This window comes from Anas platyrhynchos, chromosome 11 (genome assembly GCF_047663525.1).
Source record: "Anas platyrhynchos isolate ZD024472 breed Pekin duck chromosome 11, IASCAAS_PekinDuck_T2T, whole genome shotgun sequence".
Taxonomy (NCBI): Eukaryota; Metazoa; Chordata; class Aves; order Anseriformes; family Anatidae; genus Anas; species Anas platyrhynchos.
Window position 1 is genome coordinate 22,416,890 of NC_092597.1, and position 23,804 is coordinate 22,440,693.

The 23,804-nt window shown below is 51.3% G+C and overlaps 1 protein-coding gene across 5 annotated transcripts in view; it reads right to left on the reverse strand.

Moving 5' to 3' along the window:
* IGDCC4 (immunoglobulin superfamily DCC subclass member 4) overlaps positions 1-23,804 on the reverse strand; it is an 84,461-nt gene that overhangs the window by 24,749 nt on the left and 35,908 nt on the right. For 4 of the 5 annotated variants that reach the window (XM_072043200.1, XM_072043201.1, XM_072043204.1 and 1 more), the window contains 4 exons: positions 22,257-22,398; positions 17,597-17,730; positions 3,065-3,199; positions 325-480 (listed from right to left, as the gene is read on the reverse strand). In XM_072043200.1, coding sequence (XP_071899301.1) covers positions 325-480; positions 3,065-3,199; positions 17,597-17,730; positions 22,257-22,398 — 567 coding nt within the window. The remainder of the gene's footprint in view (positions 1-324; positions 481-3,064; positions 3,200-17,596; positions 17,731-22,256; positions 22,399-23,804) is intronic. The other variant, XM_072043202.1, reaches the window with a different exon arrangement.

The following is a 23,804-nucleotide window of genomic DNA, read 5'->3' on the forward strand; positions in this document are numbered from 1 at the left end:
TTCTCCCTACTGGCTTCCACAATGCTGGAAGTTAATTGCTGATACAGATTTCCATGGGGGGACCCAGGAGAACAAAAGCAAGGCATAAAACGCTTCAGCAAACACAAGGAACGAAACCCCAAATTAAAGAGGTGACACTCCCACCAAGAGCTATCCCAACCCAGGGCCTCCTGGCTCTAGCCCGACTCCTTTTTTCCCCAGCACGGTTCACAAACACGACCTCTTGGGGAGCTCCTGGATATGAAACCAGGTAATCCACAGCTCCACGGCCAGCGTTTCCTCACTTTACCTGGAGCATTCATCCTCCTCCTGCTCTCTACTCACCAAGGACGCGGAGCTCAGCTGCGGCTGTAACAAATTGCCTGGTCTGGGGTTTGTTAGCACGGCAGACATACACTCCAGAGTGATGGGGCTGGCTGGAAGGAATGAGGAGGTTTGTCCGACCCAGCACGATCACGTCTGTGGAAACGGGCTTTCCATCTGCAGGAAGAAACGTGCACAAATGTGGGAGGGAGCCTCAAGCTGCCCGTCAGGAGGGCTCACACACGACGTGTCTGCCTGGATCCAGGAATGCAGCTGAGGAGCAGGGAGACCCTCAAATCCCAAACCACAGCCCCGCAGAGGATTTCAGCCCGGACATTCCTCGGTGCTCGATGGGTGTAGGCCAGCCCGAGAGAACGCTGACCCAAGGTTTCATTTAGCAATAATGAAAAAAGTCCTGTTTTGGATCAAAACGGTCTCTAATGCCTAGGGCGTGCCTGGAATGAGACCCTCTAGGAACAGCACATTTAAGGGAAAGCTATGCTAACATCTTATTGGAAAAACACACTGCTGGACCTGCCTGCTGACCCCATACATAATGCACATCTCCTCCCTTCATGTGTTAATGCAAATGTCAGTGAGAGCACTGCATGGCTTGGGGGCTCTTCCCTCTTCTGGGTCCTGCAAGTGAACCCAAATTGGAACCCGCTTGGGTTCATTGGGAAGCTTCCACATTTACCAGCACTGCTGAGGTAGGGAGGAGATGGTCTTCTACAACTTCAAACAGCCCCAGGCTCTTCAGCGTGTTACAGACAGACAGACAGCTGGCTGCTGGGCACTGCTGCCTCCCAGCATTGCTCTGAGGGGAGAAACATGATGGGAGAAACCCACTGGGTGGGTACCTGAACGAGGAAGGGGACAAAGGCAAGAGCTGGGGACAGGGTGTGGACAAACCCAGCATGGCCAAGGCAAGGCACAGCTGGGCAGTCAGGAACCCCCTGGAAGCACTTCCCAGGGTAAGAGAGCCAGCCAGCTTGTGCAGTACCTGCACAGCACTGGGCTTTGTCCCTCTCCAACTGCAGAAGAATGGGTACAACAAAACCTGCAGCACTCCCCTGCCTTCACCTCCAACAAATTCACCTGAGCCTGCACCTCAAGGCAGGAGCGAGCTCTCCACCTCCGCTCGGAGCAGCTGCACCTACTTAGCACCATCAGCGGGGAGCACGGCTGCCATCAGATTCTCTGCCCCCTCCTTTTATTTCAGGGGCTTTCTGCTGGCCTCACAGTTCAGTGGCTGTGCACTCAAAGGAACAGAAAGGCTGCGCACCCCGCTTGCACAGGAGCGGCTTGAAAACCTGCCTCCAGATGGTAGCAATTAGCTGACACCACCGGGGCTGGCAAGAGCCAAGTTGGCAACCTGGAGGTACAATCCTCCGAGTTACCCACACGCCAGTAACCCAGCCTGCTCCTTAACATTATCCTGCAAAGGAACACGCTTGTCTAACACAGAGTTCCTATTACAGTCAACACACCCTTTCCCACTTTAAAAGTCCACGTTGGAAAGCAGAAGGGACCAAGCAAAAAAAATAAATAAAGCGTGCAAGGAACTCTTTTACCAGCCAATTCACCAGGGAACCAATTCACCAGCCTTTCACCAGGGAACTCTTTCCCCTTCCTCTCCCGCCATCCGACTCAATTTCATAGTGATAATTTAACCCTGATAACATCTATTATACGCTGTGCTTTCAGTATAGCAATGAGTAAGTGATCTAGCATGGGAAAGCTGTGTATTTCTAATTGTGAAGCACACAGGATAAAACACAACCGTTGCTGCCACAATATTTAATCCTTGCTGATTTGATTTCCAAAGTTGTGTCCCTTGAGATTATTTTTTTTTGCTCCTTTTTTGAAGGGAAGAGGAAATATTTGTATACACTAAAATCACTGCCTGTGGACAAGTCTGGGCTGAAGACCAACTGCAATAAATGGTTACAGAGGGAAGGAGTCTTAAATTGTGACCCAGATTTATGAAAATGACTGAGAGCCTTTTCTGGGAGGGAATCAATTCCTGAGCTGAGAACGGGTTCAGTCAGAGCCTCTGAAACATCTGATGGGTTTGACACTCTCTGAAGTGACACTAGCATCCTACTTGTGACTTGGGCTATCAGTGCTGGGTAACGTATGCCTGTATGGTTTATTTGTATGCCTCGAACAAGATCTAAGCATCTTCTTGATCCTTCCATTATTCTGGGGAGAGGGGGGAAAAAAAAAAGCCAACAGCTTGAACATAGGAAGATTTCTGAACACAAAAAAAAAAACAACAACACTCCCAGCTCACAGCCATTTCAATAATTAACAGATCTTATCCTGTTTTATAATCCTTTGAGATAATACAAGTTTTTTTTCCCAGCGCAATGGCAGATTCCACAGAATCCCCGCTAACCTCTGAGTCACTGGAGGAGTGGCAGAGAGCTGACCCCATCTGGTGACCTTTACTGCTCAAGCTCCTACAATGAGTATGACTAATTTAGATCAAAAGGCATCCAGGCACCGGAACTCCATATATTTCGCAGGTCAAACAGATATAAAGTGAACTGTGTGCTTTGTAGCCTGCTAGATTTAATCAGCATTTCCAGCTTAGCAAGGGCACCCTATCCTGTGACAACACCTGCGTCATTAGGCACTGATGTAAAAAACACCCTTCTTGTCCCCCAGATTTTTCTGCCTTTTAACAGATTTTGAAAATAAAGAGTCCCCAGGTTCCTCCTGATGACAAAAGCTTAGTTCTGTCCCACGCACTCACCCTGTCGTATCCAGGAGACGAAGGGGGTGGGATCGGCGGCTGCCATGCACTCCATCACCACGCTTTCCCCCGCCACCACCGTGGTGTTCTCTGGAGCGGCAATGATGGTGACATCTCCTCCTGCTGGCTGGGAACCTAAGGCCAAAAATAAAAAGAGAAGTCTGTTCCTCCAAACTGAGAAGCTCCCAGGAAAGCGGAGAACCCCAAACCATTCCAGCCATGCTTCCCCAGGTTGTCTCATGTGTGTTAACAGCTCATGCCTAGTTGGAAGAGAAAAGCAGGTCTTGGGTCTGTGTTTTCATGGAAAAATAACAAAAAAGTGCACTGAAAATTTATTCTGACCACACCAGCACTAACAAAAATTAGTGTCAGGATTTTCACATGGAGCATAAGAAGAGTTCCAGCCCTGCATCTTCGTCACTGTTGCTAAATGGATGCTCGTTAATTATGTGGAACAAGACACCTCTATCCTCACGTGGAACAACTGCTCAGGACAAAACCCAACCTTTGCCAAGGCAAAGTAACAGCACAGAAAGAATCTACCAACTCGGTTAAAGAAATTCAGATATCCAGACATGTATTGTAAACTGCAACAAAGAAAGGTCGAGCCTCTGTGCCCAGACCTTCACCCCAGAGCACAAAGGCTAACTAAATCAGTCACCGCGCATCTGGAGGGGGCTGTGCTGTTTAGCTTACATGTGCACAGATGAATGGCCGGCACGTAAATCAACTAACGTCTACACGAAGATCTACAGGCTGCCTTGCACAATTTCTTGAGAAGGAGGTGGGGATTTTTTGCTTGAAACAAACCTTCTGCATCTACCCACTGCTGAGCAGAGGTTAAGGGAAGGTGAAGGAAATGCCTCTACAGAGGCCAGATTTCTGTTGTCAGATTAAAACAACCAGAGCACACTTGAGAAGACCAGACTGTTTGTGACCTTCGACAGCAGCAACGCTGTTTTTCCAGTTTTCCCTGAAATGTCTAACTCTGAGGGATGCTTTTGTTGTTGTCCTCAGGAAAGGAGAAGTAACTGCAGAGGAGTCACAGAGCCTAAGTAACTCCTAGGCCTGCTCCAGGTGCTCCTAAGATGTAGCAGAGAAATCCACGAGCCTCACACAAATAAAAGCAGGACCTTTCTGTACAGCCCACAGTGAAATTCCCAGTCTCAAGATGCTGCAGGGTTCCCACCAAAGAGGTTTGGAGAAGCTCGTGAAGGACACATTTACCAGGGCTGTTAAATTGAAGGCCTCGCTGCAGGCCCCAGCCCGGGCTGTCCCCATGTCTCTGACCGTCAGAGGCTGGGGGAGACGTCCACCTTCCCCTTGAGTCTGCTGTGGTCATTTTTGGAGATGAGGCCCTCTGGCCTGACCCCCAGTGGCCTTCCTCGAGACATCCAGGCAGCATTTTTACCAACTGGACGGTGAACGGAGTGAGCGGGAGCCTGTGCTTGTCCAGCAGATGGAAGCAGAGACCGAGGAGCGCCCGCAGTCCCCCACCTGGGGCAATGGCTGGCCACAAAAAGCAACCCCAGCCCTGTGCAAACACCAGCAAAAATAGCAAAAATAGCTGCCACAGGGCACAAGGGGAAGCCGAGCCAAGCATCCTCCATGCAGCAGAAGGTGTAGGCCGCATGCAGGGCCTGGGCATGTAAACATCTCTTTTTGTGCTTCCAGCACGGTGTGGGCTGGCCAGGGCTTTGCCACGTTCAGTTACAGAATGGGGACAAAAAGAAACCACGGACCAAGGATTCAGAAGCCCCCTCGCCAAACAGATCAATGTCCTGGCCACTCCTGACTGCAGCACCGAGCTGAGCCTGAGAGCCGCGGCGAGCAAACAGGCTGAATGCACAACCAGGCACGAGAGCTTCCACGAGAGGCACGTAAACTGGAGGCTCACAGAAACACGAGGCTTTGCAGAACAGCAGCTTTCATTTAACTCCAGCTCAGCAAAGCACTAAAATCCACAAGTAATCGTTAGCCCTGCAGAACAAGTGAGACACGGCTGGGCGAGCGCGGCTCGGTGCGGTCTCTTAAATTAGCAGCATGCCTCTGCCCTTGCTCTTCCCCACACAGAAGATGAATGAGAACAAGGGGAAGGAGCTTTTGAGCCAGGATTTTGGGCAGGACGTGGCTGTCTGTCCACGTACCCCTTGGGCAGGACCCAGCTGCAACACTCCTGCATGCATAAAAAGACTCCTGCATGCATAAAGCTGTCTTTTTCTGCATGGTGCTGGGGAAAAAATGCCTAGAATGACAAAATAACACCAGCCAGATGGCAACACATCCCTCGCCAGACTTCCAAGCAGCTTTCTCTACCGTTCTTGGAGGAAGAGAGTGAGCTCCCTGTCCCTTTGCAGCCCTCTGTGTCAGCCAGGCGGGCAGCCCCCAGGTGTGACTGGCACAAGCATGGAAGAGGCTGCAGGAATTTCACACAAAAACTGCTTTCCTACACCCAGGATCACATCACTCAGTCCCTCAACAGCCGTGTAGGGCTGCCGGTCACTGGGAGAGGCAGCGGACGAGCTGCCCAAAGCCTCTCTCTGAAAAGGTCCCAAGCGCTGCTAGCTGCGGGCAAGCTGCCGGTAAGAGCCTCAGGGCTCACAACTGGCTGCTCCTCAGCTCCGTGCTCTGGAAGATAGAAAGAGGGCTGACAGTGGGCCTTCCTGGCAGCCAAACCCAATGCACACAGCAAGTCTCAGTGGCTCTGACAACTAAGAGGGGCGACAGCCACAAGGATCTGCAGCTGAAGCATCCCCTTCTGCTCCCCTCGGCCAAAACTCCGGTCTCAGCCTTGAAAAACTATAGGGAGAAATGTATTAGCTTAGATGCCAGGTCTGTTTGTCACTAATTGTTACTGAAATTGTATTAAAAAATTAAACAGTTCTGCTTTTTTTTTTCCAGTACAATCCTTGGTGCGTGCACGGCTGAATGCTCTGTACCCATGAGCAGTTCTCTCCAACTCCATATTTCACCATGGGGCTGCAGAGCAAGCCTAAAAGTCAAGTTCCTCCTGAAACAGCATCCTTTAGAGCATATTTTTCTCTTGCTTTCTCAACAGGATGGTCAGATAGGATGGAGCTCAGGGTAACTGCTACGAACTGGCTTTGGTTTGGTTTGAAGAGTTCCCAAGAACCGACTCAGCTAACCAGGAAAAGCTCTGCTCAGTGCAGTCTGACAAACATCAGAGAGCAAAACCAACTCCAGTTTTTGCCTCCGCTGCCACTGAAATAATTTCAGGTCAAGAGGGAATGTTGTTAGAACCAAAGGAAAAAAGAGCTGCAGTTTCCAAGACATCTTTCACTGCCTGAACAAAATAGGTCACCGAACACATCTGCACCATGCCGTCCAGTCTGGAGCTCTAAAAGCTTTCCACAGAGCTGCTATTTAAAACTTGGGTTTTGAGATTCCTCTTCCCCATAACCCCCTCTTTGTTTTGTCTCTCCAAGGAGCAAAGCTGCCCCAGGCAGAAGCTTTGCCCAGCCCAAGGCATGAGCCATGAATTCAGACAAAAACTCTATCACTGCTGCCTTTGCAGAGTTTTTGAAGCAGTTGGACCAATTTAACTCTCTTTTACCAAAAACTGCCTGTAGGGTGCAAAACGCTGCTCCAGGATGGCTCTGAGGGGGTATTGAGACTGAGGGAAATCCCCTGGGCACTGGAACAATTTGAAATGAAGGCTCTGCTCCTGCACATTTCGTCAACCTGTGCCCACGCTCAGGGAAGCTGCAAGGCTGCCAGCCCAGCACAAGAGACAAGGTGATGATACCGACGATATCAAGAAATATTTCAAAAAATATTCTCCCAGTTTTCACTGTTTATGAACGACTCACTGCAGCCGATTTCTCAGTGTTTATGCATTTTCCTCCCCTCCTACCACGAGTCAGGCAAGTCAGGCCAAATGGGGTCCAGGGCCGGGTGGGACAGGCTGAAAGGAAACACCACAAATCACTCACTCACCAGCAGGTGTAGTATAAAGATCAAAAAGAGGTAGCAAGGGGAGCACAGGGAACAGAGGAACAGACAGCAATCGTGAGCATGCCCAGCACATCTCTGCCCACAAGCTGCCTAACCTGTAAGAAAATCCTATATAGTTTCGGAGAGGAGGGAAACTGCACAGGGATGTGAAGGAAGGCACCATGGGGAGCTGCTCGGGATGAAGCGCAAAATGTTTACTTGAAGTTTTAGCTTGAGTTATAACATACGAGAGTGACTTCAAACTCCACGAGTTTACAGCTTGGGCCTGCCTCTAACACATCCATAATTCATCAGCTACCCTCTCCCCCCGGCTCCTGCCAGCACAGAGTATCAGCTACGAATTCAGGCAGTGCCACAGGAGGGAAGGGGTTTTGTTCAGCCCATTTGTGACGGTCGTTTGCAGTGACAAGGGGATGACTTCTTGGACGGGAACTAACACCTCTCTCTTGATTCCATGAGCACCCTGCCTCGGCAGAGCTGCTGGAGGTTAAACATGACTTGCATGGCGACACGTTCAGCTCTCAGCTGTCGGCAGCTCAAGATTTGGAGATATCCAACGATCAAGCAACAATCTTCTGTTCTGAGAACTTTCTCACCCTCTCCAGAGGAGGAGCATGAAACCTTATTCATCCCCGCGCGTCTCCTCCGGGAATAGATTCTAGCACCGAGCAGCTGTTCATTAGAGAAAGTCAATGCTGTCACTGCTGTTATTCTGCAGACAATAAAGGAGCAAATTACCCACTGCAAAGCGCACACCTTCAAAAATGCAGGCGCTGTTTGCTGAGCTCGTCCTACTCCCACTCCCTAGCTCCCTTCCCTTCTCTCACACAACTCACAGACCTCCTGGATCGTGCAGGGAGAAAGCTGACAGCAACCACAGAAGAGAAAACACATCCTCCGCACCTGCCTTTGTCCCCTGTTTACAGCATCCTGGAAATTTATCGGCGATTTATTTCTACTTCTACTTTGAACTGGAGATTCTAGCAGGCAAAATGCCGAGGCAGGATGCTTGCCTAACTGGATCCTGAGATGCTGGCACATCTGCTTTGGGGCAATATAAACACTGTCAGGTTTTAAAACCGAGCACATTTAGCAGCAAGCATTTCTTCTCTTGTAGCTCTCCTCATCTGAGCACAGCGATGAACAGTTTGCAAACAAGAAGGTGAAGCAGCCAAAGGACCAGACCTAGTGGTTTCCAGAAGTGACACTAGACACCCAAAAATTCTGGCTTCCCCAAAGTATCACAAGTCAAATGTTAATCTTTTCCTCAAAAGCAGCTCTCACAACCATGCACCCTTTCCAAAAATTGCTGTTAGCTTCCTCTTAACTCCCTGCTGCCCTTTTGCTAGGCCAGTCCCTGTGGCTGTCTGAATCCAAAGTGTTTTCCTTCATCGCTGAATCCAGGGATGGGTAACCTTTGGTTACAAGCTTACAGGCTCAATTCACCAAATACTCTTTTACAATTCACCAAATTACTGCTTTGATGTTCTCTGCACTGAAAACACCTCCTCTGCAGAAGATCAGCCTCTGGTTCCCAAACAAGCCTTGCAGGAGCTTTTAGATGCGCGTCTCAGAGGTTTGTAGAGACAACAGAAACTCCAGCACTAACCACCCCTGGGCACTGAGACTGCAAAGTTTTCCCACTGCAATTCAGCAGCACCAGTGCCCATAGCCTCCACCACCAGAAACGTTCCTTCCTCTCCCTTTTCTGGAGCTGCACAGTGAGACATGAGTCCAACCTGGAAGAGCAGCTGAAAAGGAATTTGTTTTTTATTGCACAAGCGACACTGTATTGGCAGAGCTGTTTTTTTCCTGCCCAATAACGTAAATGAGCTCAGTAAATCAGTTTCGTGTTGTCTTTTTACCTCACATCCTCAAAACATCTTGTAAACAGTTACGCATCTGTCAATGCAAAAGTTTAATTGAAAATCTGAGCGCCCGCATTTTGGAACAGGGATGGAGCCTGGCTTCCTCAGCAAGTCGGGGCTGTAGCAGAGCAGCTACAGAGAATTTATCTTCTTAAACAGCACACAAAGAAACACATGTAAATGATTAAAACACAGAAGTCCCATCATGTTCTTAGAGCTATTGAGAGAGCTCCACATACAGCCCTTGTATCTCAAGCTACTATCACAAAATCCCCAACAAAAAGTCAGCAAACAGATCCCCAAACACACAGTGCAGCTACCTTCTAACAGCAGGCACGAATCCTACAGCCTAAAATATGAAAAATGGAGAATTTAATAGACAAAACCACAACTTCTTTGATTTAAAAAACATCAAAGATTAATGAGTTTGGCCAAGGAGTGTTCATTTACTGCTGGACACCCTCCTCCCACCTGTCATGGCTCTGGGGTCCCTCCTTGGAGCACGCCACTTGCTGAGTGCGGCAGGAGGAGCTGCTCTAGGAACTGCTTTTTGCTTGGCTGGGACAAACAGCCTGTTAAATGCTTCCCCCAGCTCCTCGTCCCTTGTCTGGAAGCCAAGGAAGCACATGGATCTGCGGCCAGACAGGCAGAGGGGCCATCAGGCAGTCCTCTTTCATTCCCCTCAGCTCCTTTATACAGCTGACAGCTTTCAGCCCAGAAATTAAATCCCTTAATGCACCAGCACAGCCACAAGCTGACACCCCGGACTGGGTGTAACCAGAAGCCCAGGAAGAGGCTGAGCAGTGGCAGCTTTCAAGGAATGGCCTAGGATTTTTAGGGGGCAAAACCACCCCAGGTTTTGCTTTTGCAGTTTTAGACATCCAGGGAACGTTGAGCCTTGCTGCAAAGCAGCCTGAGGGTGCTTTGCCCACCGCTCCAGCTCCCATAAAGCTGTCAACATTGGCTCCGTGTTTGCGTACACGCAGTTGGAACTGCTCTTCGTTACGCCAGGAGGGCCCGGAGCCAGCCAGACTGCACCACGGATTCCTGCTCCCTTCCCCTGCGAGCGTTCGCAGCGCCCCGAGCGGGAGCCAGGCTCAATAAACAGGAGGCGCCGCGCCGACAGCCCCAGCTGCCCCACAGAACCGGGGCTCTTCTGCTTTTCTGCTGGGGGCTGCAGGGTTGGAGACCTCAAGACCCTACATCTGAACCTCCAGCAGCTTGAAGATGCATGGTGAGGAGCTTCTGGGAGGCAGGAGACAGACCCAAAGCCGGGACATGGCACAGGCAATGGGAAATGCAAGCCCAAGGCACAGCGGGCACTGCAACCTACCGTTCAAATGCCATTGATAATGTCACTATTGTCAATAAAAACTATTATTTATAATCTTTGAACAGCTCTTTGGGCTTCTGCATAGATCGGTGAGAGTGAGAAAGTCACTCAGAGCAGGATTTAACCTACAGAGGACACAAAGCAAGGAGCAGTTACCTGGTGTACATGAAGCACTTGGGAAAAAGGCAGAGCAGTCCCTGTCCTAACCTGTCCTGAAACCCAAACAAATAACCCCAAAGGGCCAGGGGGCCCTAAGCTCGCCAGCTTCTGGGATTCAGGGTTCCCATATTTCTTTAATCATAACCCTATTTGTAATTAAAGTGGGAAGGGAGGGATTTGGAGAGGAGCGCAGGACACAAAGGCTGTCCCGTGGCTCCTTTCCCCACACAAGGAGCTCACGAGGAGGGTTAGTTAGCCGACCACTGCTCCGTGCTCTACATTTTGGCTCTCAGACCTGCCCTCAGGCTAGTGCACGGGCAAAAGAGGACGTGGTTGTGTGCACCTGCCTGGACAGAGCTGCAGGCACAGCCACTCCTGGGTCTGAGAGGTCACCCCTGCACCGAGCACGGGGCGGACTCACTCACGCATCCCGACACCAGCCAGCCACTTCCCCGCGGATTTCTCCAGGCCACTACATCCAACTTCCAGGATGCTGCAGGAGAAATCTCTCAGGAAAAAAAAAATAATAAGACAGAAAAAAAGCAAGCTGTAAGGCAGGCAACTATATCATTACCTTTACTACAGAATTAAGACAGAGACACAGCCAAGAGAAGCCCTTTCTGGCTCTCTCGCACACCCCAAGCCCTGAAGCCCCTCCTTACTCAGCCACCTCAGCTCATCTCGGTGCCCGGAGCCATTTCACTCCAGTAATTTCCTGCTTGCGCTCAGAGGCTGACATTTCCCAGGGGCTGACACCTATTTCATCAGCTCTATTTGCAATTCAGAGCCACTTGCAACATCAGAGCTGTTTGTAATTCGTGTAATCCGCACCTCCAGCGACGGCGGAGGGGGGAACCGGCTGGGGGCCGAAAAGAGAAATGTTGGAGGAAGCCACCTCGTGGCGGGGTCTCCCCCGTGCCAGGGATGCAGAATGCTCCCTACAAGTGATGCTTCGAGCACACAACACTGGGAGGCTGCAGGAACACAGTCTGGCAGCAAAGGGAGGCTGCCAACTTGGAGGGAAGAGCTCAAAGCAGATGGCTGCATCTGCAGTAACTCGGGACAATGCAAATCTGTTTTGCTAGGAAAAGTCTGGGAGGAAAGCTGGCTTTCCATGGAGAAAGATCGCTAGCGTTACCTCCTTAGTGCCTCCTTCTGTACCTCCTGCATCCAAAGGAACAGGACCGTGAGCTCTGCCGTGGCTCCGGAGCCTGGATGTCTCCACTCCAGCTGCTGGGATGCTGCAAGCACCGCGGGGCACCGCTAGCCCTCGACCTCAGAGCGCTCCCGAGGCTCTGCTGCGACACAGGCGATTAATAATTAACGAGTGCCATCAGGAAGCCAAGCGCAGCAGCCTTGCTGTCCCGCAGCCCCTTGCAAGCTGCCGAGCTGATTATTATCGCCGGCGTGAGCTGCGGCCCCGGCTCGGCAGGCAGGCACAGCCTGGTTAACACGCCCCGGGAGAGGCCGCCTGGGATCCCTGCAGCGCCGACACGCCACAGGGGCAGCCCAGCACCAAAAAGCTCTCAAAGGAGAGCTGAGTGAAGCCTGCAGCGAAAATCCTGCTTCAGTCAGAGCCTTACCAAACACCAGCTTGTTTCTAAAAGCCTCAAAGCGCCGTCGATCTGGGTTAAGAGATGCAGGTGGAGAAGAGCGGAGGACTGCGAGCCATCCCCAAATCCAGCCGGCCCTCCGGAGGCAGTGCCCATAGCACAGGAGCCTGGCAAACCCCAAATCCTTCTGGCAAACCCCAAACCCTGCAAGCAGCTGGCAGAGCGTGTGGGAGAGACCAGTTGCCCCTGGGGACCTGGGAACAGCTCCCCTCCTCCCCGCCTTACAGCCCCTGCTCTGCTCGATTATCCTTGACACCTCTGTTGCCACTCACTTTGGTGCCAGCCCCAGGTTCAGCTGTTCCGTTTAATGGGAAGTGAGGGCTCTGGGTTTTATTTATTTATTTATTTTTATTTAAAAATCAAACCCTCTGTCACCGCGGGCTGCTAGAGCTGTCAGGAGCGCAGCGTATCATAGCCCTGCAGAACTTCACAGACAGCTGAGCTGAAATTCCCCCTCCGGCTCCCGGGAACAGGCTGCTGCCACTCCAGCTCCGAGTTGTTCTCCCTCGGCGATGAGCACAGTGTGATGCATGCTGGCCCCAAACTGACTCCGGCAAGGAACGAGCTGTGTGTTTGGAGGGGTTTCTGCACCGAGCCTTCACAAGTTTCACCAAAAAGCCGTGGTCTCAGTCCTGTTCCATGCCCCCTTGAAGCCCCTGGCTTTGCCAGGCTCAGTAAAAGGGAGACAGAATGAACGCTTACAGTCCCTCCTTGGCAGAAGGTCACTTCTGGCTTTAAAGATTTACTTATTAAGCTAGAAACGATGTCTAATCCCTCCTTCACTTTGCCACCCTTTGAAATCATACCTACTACGGTTGGCTTAGCATCACCTACCACAAAGGAAGAACGGGGAGTACCTTCCCCAACCCAGCAGATGTGTTATGTGCGCAGTTTCAGCTACCTGCTGCCCAGGAAACATGTGCACAGAATCCTCGTGCGTGAGCATTTGGGATGTCAAGTGCAGACCAATCCCCTGCTTAAGTGCCAGCAAGGAGAACGAGCAGAGGGAGAAAAAAAACAGGATGCCAGTTAAAGCAGCAACAAGCAGTAAATGTTTTCTCCCTACACATTTCCATGACCCCTTTGTCTCCCAGAGCAGCCTCTTGTGCCCTGCTGGAGGAAGACCACCCTGCTCTGGTCAATGCTGCCTTTCTACAGCATCAGCAGTGCCACAGGATGCCTGGCTGTGGTTGGGATGTCAGAGCAGAGCAGCACCGACCCGAATCCAAGCTGCCCCGTCCTGGCACCCGCATCCCGAGCGGTGAGGGGAGCATGGCGCGTGGCGGCAGGGCTCAGGCTGAGAGCCAAGTCAGCATCCAGCACGTCATTCGCACATGCGGGGCCTGAAAATCCACTTGTGGTAACAGCACGTCTGTTCCTGCGAGGTGGTGGCCAACTGCAAGTGCTGCTCACTTCATCAGCACCTCCCCGGCCCTCCCCAGGGCTGGTCCCGTCCACGAGCTGCGTTCTCCTGCAGCAAGAACCACCCAGAGGTTGGCTCTCCCTTGGGACCTCAGCCACGGCCGTACAAACACCAAAAGAACAGAAAACACAAAGGTGTTTCTCAGCTCCACCCCTGTTAGCGTATTTCATACAAATATTTGACTCAGAAACGCATTTGCTGGGACGCTGCTGCAGCAAGCTGCTGTGACTGTCAGTGTAAATGATGTTCTGCCAACGGCAATCGCCTGGTGTCACCTCTAATAGCACGGCACTAAATCCCAGCTCACGGGGGACGTGCTCAGCTGCTGGAGGGCTCCTTGGTGGCACGCTCAGCCCAGACCCCAGCCCGGCTTTGTGTGTGTGCAGGGCGCTGCTCTGCACTCCCCAGTCCTGTATTTACCCCAGGACAGGCACAGGACCATGCAGAACGTGTCTGTGGGACCACTGCAGCACCATCACTGCACAGAGCTTGTGTCAGTGCTGGGGGCAGGCTGCTGTGTCTGATTCTTGCCAGCCTGGCCTGGGGCAAAAGGATTTACCCACGTAGCAGCACGACGTGCCACCAACATCTCACCTAGGGTTACTCTGCAGGCACTAATCAAGAACAGGGTGCAAAGAACACAGATTAAAAAATAATAATAAAAAAAAAAAAAAAAAAAAAAAAAAACAACAAATCAGACCTGATCAGGTTCATATCTGCATCTTCTTCTGACCTCAGCACCCAGACCTCCTGCACCAAACGCCTGCACTGCCTCCAGGCTGACACATTGCTGCTCCAAGCCTGTGTGTCTGTACTTATAGAGGTGGAAATTGAAGCGTTAAGGGACTGATTCTGCCTGTGGCACACTCAGAAAGGAAAGGAGAACCTGAGCGCCCTGGCTCCCCGGACCTCGCTGTAACTCTTCTGCAATGGCCACCCCAAAACGCGAAGGGAGACAACCACTGAACTGTACAGGATGGGGCTGTGGGGTCAAGATCTCAGAATGGATGGTCTTGTTTTGATCTCTGTACCTCCCCCAGCCCAGTCAAACTCCGTTCTGGTCTGAAACTGCTCATCCCACACCGTGGTGCCCAAACCTTTCTGCTGTCCTTCCTTGAGAAGCAAACACTTGGCAGCACTTCCCCGTGCGCGCGAAGGACCTGGGGCAGCAGAGGGGAAATTAACATTTATGTATGAATTCAGAGCAGGGCTCCAGATCCTGCTTCTTGAGAAAGGAGCTGCAAGAGACAAGGCGCAGCCCCGCAGGAACTGACCCCGAGCAGAGGCAGCATGGACAGACAGTGCCTGGGAAAGGCGCCCTGCAGCCAGCTCCTAATGCCCTTCTTGGCAGAGCTCGCAGCAGGGCTGCGGCGTTCATCCCTCATCCGTGCAGGTGAGGGGTGGAGGGACGGCACTGCCAGATGTGCTCGGCGCTCCTCCTGCCAGGGAGCAGATCCGGGGAGGGGAAATCCAAATCCTCCCTCTGCTTCTATTCCTCCGGCGGGCTCCGTTTCAGGGCTGCGTGACCGAATCCCCGCTCTCCGTTTGCTCTCCCTCCCCTCCTGCTCGAAATGCTGCTTCCCCGGGGGAACGTCTGGAAATTTGCACCGTGAAGTCTGCACAGCCGAAACATCTGCAGGGCTCGCAGCCCTCGCTCGGCCCTGCCTGCGCGCGGCCAGCGTGCGTCTGGCCGCTGACACACGATCCGGGCAGCTCCCCGCCACAGGGCAGCACGGGAAGGGACGTTTTGGGGTTTTTTAGTACAGCAGAAAGGGGTCGTGCTAATTGCTACCAGGAAAAGGCCTTTAATAAGGGAGATGGAACAACCCCCAGCCATCATATCTGGAGCAAAGGGGAAGGGGAGGGAGAGAAAGGGCAACTGGAGAAGGAGTTTTAGGGAATTTAGCTCATTTGCTGCATGCAGACAGTTCAAATCCAGCACAGGCACGGGCACGAGATGTTCCCAGGCCCACAAGCTGGCAGCTCAGTGCCAGTGGCAGTGTTTGCATTACACCAGCACGACCCAAAGTCCCTCGGGACTGCCCAGCGCTGACACCAAAGCCGCAGGTGCAGGTGGCGAGGAGCCTCTAGCTCCCACGGCACAACCCCTTTCCTTCAAAGACTGGGCTCCTCTTACCCCAAAATCAACGATTCGCTAGCCAGCAGCATGCTTAGCTGCTCCTTCCTGCAGACACAAAGGAGTTTGGCCTCTGAAACATCCAAACGAGCAACTCAAGCAATACTAAATAGCTGCATCTCAGGCTTTTGTTCTTTTTTTTCCCTCCCTTTCCTTTTCTTCCCCGTCCTCTAACCAGCAAAGGATTTCTGCCTGACCAGTTCACCCCAAGTGCTGCCAGCTGCTTCTGAACAGGGACTAAAAGACTCCTCAAGCCAGTCCAGGCATCCAAAAACGTGCCTCTGATAGCAAAGTGCTGAAACAAAAAAAAAAAAGGATCAATACCACGCCAGTCACTCGTTGAGGAGTGTGTGGCCTACACAGGTCACTGCAGTTTCCCATCTGTCTCAGAGATACTTTTCCCCAATTATAAAAATCCCCAGAGATTTAACAGGCATGTTTTTCATCACTAGCAGCTCAATCTGGTGAAAAAACTCAACCTCGCATATTTGTTTTTGCAGCCAGCGGGTGGTGTGGTGCTGCAGAAGCGAGATTTGGGCGAGAACTCCAGGCAGAAATCTGCTCGGCCGGCTGGTGCTCCAGAAGGAACGCTCCCCGTTTAACCTCTTCCACTGCCTCCATTTGCAAAGCAGATTAAACACCGCCGAGTACACAACACAATTATGCAGAGCGAGTTATTGTGCCAAGGATGGCACATTCACCTCCGTGGCCTGATCAATGGTACTTATCAATAGCAAACCAGACCCAACACGGGAGCTGTGGAAGGGGCGTGGAGGGGCCCTCAGCGAGCCCTCCCCTTGCCTCGGAGCTTCACGAAGCACACAGGGGATCTGGCAGAGGCTGCCAGGTGGATACAGAGCGCCCAACTGCTCCCAAATTCTCCGCAGATTCCTCACGGATTGCCTCCACGACACAATCCATTGATCAGAGGTGCGTTCGCTGGCCCCCGTTAATTACATTCCCTGCCGATGGATGAAGAGCAAAGGCGTCTCTGGGAGAACAGGCTGGCAGCAGCATGCCAAGCAATACAACCCCAGACAAAGACAAAAGGGGCTGGGAAGCATTTCGGAGCATTCAAGGTTAAGCGTGCCTATGAAATGCACCGGGGTCAGCAGGACAGTGTCCCAAGGGAAGGGACAGCTCAGCCAGTCCCGGGGGTTTTGCCACTTTGCAGAAGGGGATTACGCCACCGGGGAGGCAGCCAGGGCGTGCTGGGAAGGATGCCAGCGTCTGGAGACCCCCACTGCACTCACACTCACTCTCAGCTACCTTCTCGTGCCCCAACTTGCCCACCGCGCTCTTGGTTTACAGAGAAAAATGCACTCCGAGGCTGAGGCCCGGATCGGGAGGCGAAGGACAGCTCGCATGCAAAGCCCTGCTCCATCTGCGTCACCAGCAGAAAGCCCAGCTGAGAGTGCTCTCAAATAGCAGGAGGATCTCTGGAGCCTGCCCCCCAGCTCGGCGGAGAGCCAGCGAGGCAGACACTGCGTGCTGGGCGGGTGTCTGTGTGCTGAAGCTCCTCTGGACGCTGGGGTAGACACAGCCCTGCTAATTACTCCGTCCTCTGCTTCTCATTAGCTTGGCAAGCATCTTCCTCTGTCCGTGCCACTGCTTGCCTTGCCATCCGAGGCCCCTGGAGCTTAGATCACACCACCACTGCACCTCCCCAAGGCGCAGGCAGGGTGCCCGACCCTTTCTAACAGCCCTAGCACATAACTGCTGTTAAAATCCACCTGTATAAGAAAATCCCTGGGCGCAGAGAGAAACAAACCCTTTATTACTGTTGGCTGCCTGGTCCTGGGGCTGGCCACAGCAGCCAGCTGCAACCCCCAGGTGGCAAAACCTCCCCAACACTGCTCATCCCAACACAGCAAAGAGAAAATCCTTGTTAAATCGCCTTCTCTGCAAGTTTTGGCCAAACGCTGCCCCATGCAGGGGGCAGGAGAGATTCTCACCGACGTGTCAGCTCAGCTCTCCATCACACAGCAGCTGCGTGGCCCAGGCCAGCAGGCTCTGCCCCTTACCTTTCAGCACTCTGAGCACCGCGTCGTTGCTGTAGCGCTTGCGGGCAGCGTTGCTCGCCACGCAGTGGTAAGCCCCAGCATCGCTCTCCTGCACGTCCACGATTTGGAGGACACCGTTTGGAAGAGTTATAAACCTGAGAGAACAAAAGGAAACGCGTGAGATAGGCTATGCCTTGCCTGAGCTATCCGTCATCACTCAAAGCCCTCTTCTCCTGCCTTTTCTCCTACAGACAAATCGCTTTTAGGACCTGGTAACCACAGCACAGTGGGACTGAGAAACCTTCGAGCCAACCAGGTACAGACCCATCCATGGCACTCGAGCCTCTACAACACGGAATCAGCTTCGAGGACACCAGGCTAACAGGGCTTTGCTGATACAAACCAACAGGACAGCAGCAAACAATTAGGTACGCACAGCTTTCCAGACATCCCCCACTGTCCAAGTGCCTTCACACGCACAGTCTGCTCTGATCAGCCTCAGCACTTGCTCTTCACAAAGGTTTGGTAGCCAGAGTGAAAAGCATCACAAGGAATTCTGCACAGCATCCTTTTCCTGCTGCTCCTCATCTCCATGAGTGGACATCAGATGCCCCTTCACAGCTCAAAGCAGCCAGGACACCGCTCCTGTACCGAGCAGCTGCCTGAAACTGCACCATCCCTGGGCTGTGCCGATTGCTTTTGTTCTTCCAAGAATTTCTGGCTTTTCACGAGCTGGCAAACTCACACCCAGGCATTCAGCATCCCCCCCGTTTGCCCGTGGGGCGCTACTGGGGAACACTTCCACGGAGTGAAATGGCTACACGGCTCCCAACACGAACACAATCCTTGCTGCATTATAGCGAACAAAGCAGATGATTAGCAATTAGCATAAAAGTAGGAGCTGGCTGTCAGCATCTCCATTTTCTGCCTGGATTCCTAGATGGCAGCCTCTTTATTCTTGAATGCAAGGCGCAAAGCCTACGTGATCCTTTTTAATTATATATGAGATCCATTTTTAATTGCAAGCCTCTATAAACAGAGCTGCCGAGCTTTGACAGGCAGCTCTAGGTTATCAGTCTTCATTATGAAAAGGACACATTCAAAGGCAATTGCTAAGGGGAGGGATAGCAGCTTCCACAGGAACAGCACAAAGACAAGTTATAACCACGGATGCCAGCCCTTCCATCCATGAAGATCCCTGAAAGTAACCCTGACATTAATAACTGTGGTTCTCCAGGTGCTGAGACAGCTGCATCCAGGAGCAAGGGTCACAGAACCAGGGGGACAATAAGAAATGAGCCACCCCATGTCCAAGCCATGGGCACCAACAGCACATCCATTCCTGCAAACACTCATTTCGTGGTCCCAAACCTCCAGCAATGGAAATCCCCACCCCACCCCAAGCAGCTTGCTCCAGATAAATATCCCAGCTGCAAGCCTAGCCCAGACCTCAGCTGCTGCGATCTGAGCTCATTGCTTCTTGCTCTCTGGGCAGCAGATGCAGAAGCAGAAGAGCTCACAGAGCTCCTCCTGTGACCACGCTGTCACTGTGTGCACGATCCTACAGCCTCATTCAAGGACGCAGTCTTGGTGAAGCTTCCTACATAATCAAGGGCCGCTGCTCCACATCCCCAAAGCCCTGCTCTCGCTGCCTACAGAGACACATTTTGCTCAGGATCCCTCTCCAGAGACTTCAAAGGAGATGGTATCCTGAAAGCCCTTACCAGGATGCCTCATCAGGACACGGGAGAACGAAGACAAATATTTGCATCTTGTCAGCACTGCGGAGGGAAAGCTTCCCACTGTGACAGTATTTATTTTTGTCGTGCATCTGCTGTTTGAGTCCGTAATTAATATCAAGATATTCCAAGCAGTAGGCAAAGCATCTTCCAGCCACAAGAGAGAGCCTCCAATTCTCCATCACAGAATCACCAGGGCTGGGAGCGACCTCTGAAAATCTGAAGTCTTCTCCCCTCTTGGAGCAGGGTCAGCTGCACCAGGCTGCTCAGGACCACGTCCATACCGTGTGTATAGCAGAGAATATTCCAGCGTGAACAGCACCATTCCCTTTCTTACCTTCTCCCCAAGAAACTGCTGCCACATCCTTTCTCGCAGGCTAACACAGTACAGGCTAAGGCACCCCAGGACAAGCGAGGGATCTGCTGCTTTGCTGCAGGCTCCAAGTCTGCTTTTGCTCGCTGCTGCAGAGCCGTGTGGGTGCACCCAAGCACATCAAGGCACTGCTGACACACGGCAGAAGTTAACCCTCCATGAAGATAAAACCCTCACTTAGCCCCAACGTCGACAGAAGATGCTGTGACTGCAGACCGTGTGGTCTAAGGTATGTGGTTATGTGAAGACCTCCGAAGACCTCCAGCTCTTAGCAAGTGCTCATCTGGGCTCTAGAGGAAATAATCAGCAATTTGGAGCCTCGTGTGAACCACGGCCAGTATGTAAAATAGAGAAGAGCCTATGCCAAAAGACGCAGCACACACCCCAAAACAACTGCAGTCTGGAGAGATCCTGCAAGCCACTTCTCAGCAGCTGCTGCAGATTTAAGACTTTTTTTTCTTTAAGTGCTTCAGAGACAGAATTGCAGAAGAATTCTGTGTCTTACTCCCATATGGAAGTTGGATTCTGCCCTGAACGTCAGCAGGGTGGGAAAGGTATTTTGAAAATACCCATAAACACGTCCATACCTTTTGGGTTGTTTAAGTGCTTTTTAAGCTCAGCCTTCAACACCTTTGAGATGGCACCGTGCTAGAACCTGCACCCAAAGGCAAAGGCTGAAGAGAGTGCCCAAAGGCAAGGTCAACACAGGAAAAAAACAACAAAAAAAAAGAACAAAAATTATGTTTTTTTTCCAGTTTGCTGTGATCGCTCTATCCCTCTTCACACACACCAATATCGTAGCACTGTCTGAAAGGCTGTATCTGTAGCATTTGGGCATACATCTGAGGGTGCTGTTTTGGGATACGAAGCCATCATCCTGATGCCTACCTAACCAAATGAGGGCTTTTTCCCAGGCTCATCAGCCGTGTGCACAGGAGGGAGCGCACAGCGATCAGAGGTTGGTCCTCAGGCGCGATGGGGCAGGGCTGAGAGGGCTGGGTGGCAGCCAGCGATTCCTGGAATTCACTTCATTCCTTCGAAAGCCGGTTACATTAAATCCAACAACAGCAACAACAACAACCAGACAACAGCAAAAAACGCAAATCCTTCTGAAAAAGGATATAAGCTAAAACACGATTTTAAAAGCGAGATCTGCAGCCAGAGATTACGGTCTGTTTTTTACCAGGAAAACAATTTTCAGGCTGCTCGTGTTGAAAGCAATCTCCAAGCAAGTACCTTCACACCATCCATCCAGCTGTCTCATTAAAAAGCCATTGCCCAATCTACAGCACGCTTCCTTCTGCCAACCCTTTTTTTTTTTTATTACCTTTTTTTAATTAATTAATTTTTGTCTCATTACAAAGCAACAGCTTCCTATGAACCTCTCCATACCACACTTCATACTCAAGGATACGAGCCATTATTCTTACAGAAGCTGTTTTCGTAGAAAAATTATTCCTAAACCTTACCCCCTCTCCTCCTGCCTCTTGGACTGGCTTTCCTGGGAGGGAAACAGCTCCTTCTCCAGGACAGCAAATGAGATTTTAGGAACTAAAGGGCAATGCAGTCACTGATCCCTTGCAGGGATGATGTCCACAGACCAGCTAAAACCCAGCTAATGGTTTATTCTCTTTGCCTGTAGCTGACTTTCCTTAATAGAAGGTATCATGCTGCAGGGACTCTTATCTTTTCCTTCCCCAGAAAACAAGCAAAATTCAGGAACTGTCACTAGATCACCTCCATACATAGGAATAAAATAAATGGCAAGGCCACCCAGGTTACCGAGCATACACAGAGCTCTAGAAGAGTCATTAACCCCAACACAGATCCGTGTGGGACAACAGTAAAAAAAAAAAAAAAAAACAACTGGCTCTAAGACCACAACCAAATCGAAAGAAAAACCGCATCACAGTTCTGTCAGGTACACCCCACAGTCAGATGGGGAAATATTCCTCAAGCCAGGAGCCCCAAAAAACTTCTACCCCACTTAAATTTGCACGAGAGGATGTGCCAAATGCCGGGGCCTTCCCAGAGTGCAGGATCCGTGCGGTATCAACTGGCCCGATGTCAAGTTTCTCCACTTAGGTTTATGCTGCTGTCTGCCCTTTGGCACACTCTTCTGTCTCCCTTCAGCACTCCAGATTAGGAGTAAGTGGCTGATAGGGAAAACTGCAGCTCAGGCCTCGTTTAATTACTTTGCTCATTAGCCAGCTTCTACCCAATCAGCCAATTTTATAGACTGAGCGCTTGGTCCATCACGGCAAAGGTTCCAGAACAAGAGACCAGTAACAAAAAAGGGCACGGTTTGGTTGGTGTTTTGTTGGTGGTGCTTTTTTTTTGGTTGGTTGGATGATATTTGGGGAACAACTTATTTAATTTTGTTGTTTTATCAACCTATAAGCATGAATCCCTCCAACACCTGCTCTTACAACACTTAATTTTTCAGGTTCAAACCTGGTCTATCATTTTTCTCCTCATTCTACCTTTTATGAAGGGTTTTCACATCCTAAGCAGTCACGTTTCAGATTTATTTTTCCGAGCTAACCCAGGAAAACAATTGGTGCATCACCTAGGTTCCTGTGGAACGGCTACATGATCCTTCTCCCAGGTGATGACAGGGGAGGGCAGCCCTTCGATCCGGCACTCGAAGCGAGCCATGCCATTTTCTTCCACTGTCTGCGACTCCGGCTGTTGGAAAAAGCGGGATAAGGCTGGGAAAAGAAGAAAGGAGGGAAGGTTAGTGGCTCGAGATCCTGCTGAGAAACGCAAACCTGTGATGACGCACAATTTAAGAGGAAAGCTTTTATCCGTGAAAAAGCCTGAAATATAATCTCTCCTTTTCCTGTGTCCTGCAAGCCCTCAGCAGTCCTAAGGACAGCAACTGAAATGCTTCCATGTGCAAATTTCCTTCTTGCCTCATTTTCTCCTTGAAGGCAATAGCATGAGAGAAGAGACAGGCCATCAGCTGGTTTGGCCACTTGCTTTTCTAAATCACTTCCTTGTCTGTTCAGTTTCTCCACCAGGGAACAACACCCAGAATGAGAAAAAAGAGGGGGAAATGCCCTGAGAGGCAAGAGTTTCCCCTTGCCTTGTGGCACCCCCACAGCCCAAATCAAAACAAGGCAAGAGGAAGACCAAAGCCAGATGTCAACTTCAACAAAACTGCCCCGGGTTGACAACGCTGGAGACAAGGCTGAGATCGTAAGGGCAGGAACAGCTTTGCTGAGCAGAAATGAACCTCACCCCACTCAAACAGATGAGATGTGGCAGCATCTCATGGCCGGAGCACGTGGTGATGCAAACAGCCACCTTCCTAACAGGAGGAGGACGGATTTCACACAGGCCAGACCACTCCATTGCTCTCCAAGGTTCATCCCTGTCTATGCAAAACCCTGCTGCTATCAGCAGAGTGGAGGCCATACCCCTTTGGCCATCAGCATCCGACCCATCAATAGCATAACCCCACGGCACCTCAGCCACACGCAGTTTTGGATACGCATGCGGGCACCTCGGCTGGAGCAGAAGCTTAAATTCTTACTCAAAGCAAGCGCCAGGTCTGCTGGCGAAGTCTCTGCTGAGCCGCCTTTGCTGTTAACGCCACCCAGCAGCACAAATCCTCCAGCACTGCTGTAACACGAGCACCAGGAGTCCTGACCGTGGCACAACAAACACAGCAAGTCTCAGCCAGAAGACAGGCTCCATCGCTGGGTCGAGCACAGCGCCGGGCTTATAAGGACCCTGGGTGACCTCCTGGTCCCCCACAAGCATGTGCTTGTCCCCCTGCCTCTTCCCAACAGGACCATGACTTCACATCTTACAGAACCCATTCATTTCTGTTCTCTTTGCATTCAGATACACACGGAGTTCATCGCAGTGTTAGCCTGAGGAAGAATGGACCACGTCGAAAATCAAATGCTTTTACGCGCCCCATTTTAACCCCAGCGTATTCTCAAGTGTCATTAGTGTTTTTCTTTAACTTAAACAGTTATCACATGCTTAAAGCAACTCACTGCTCTCTGCAACAGTTGCAGGCTGAATTCTCCCACCAGCTGTCTGCCAAGTGTAGTTTTACAATTCACTACGAATGGCAACGAAAAGCCTTTTCCTGGAAAAGTCT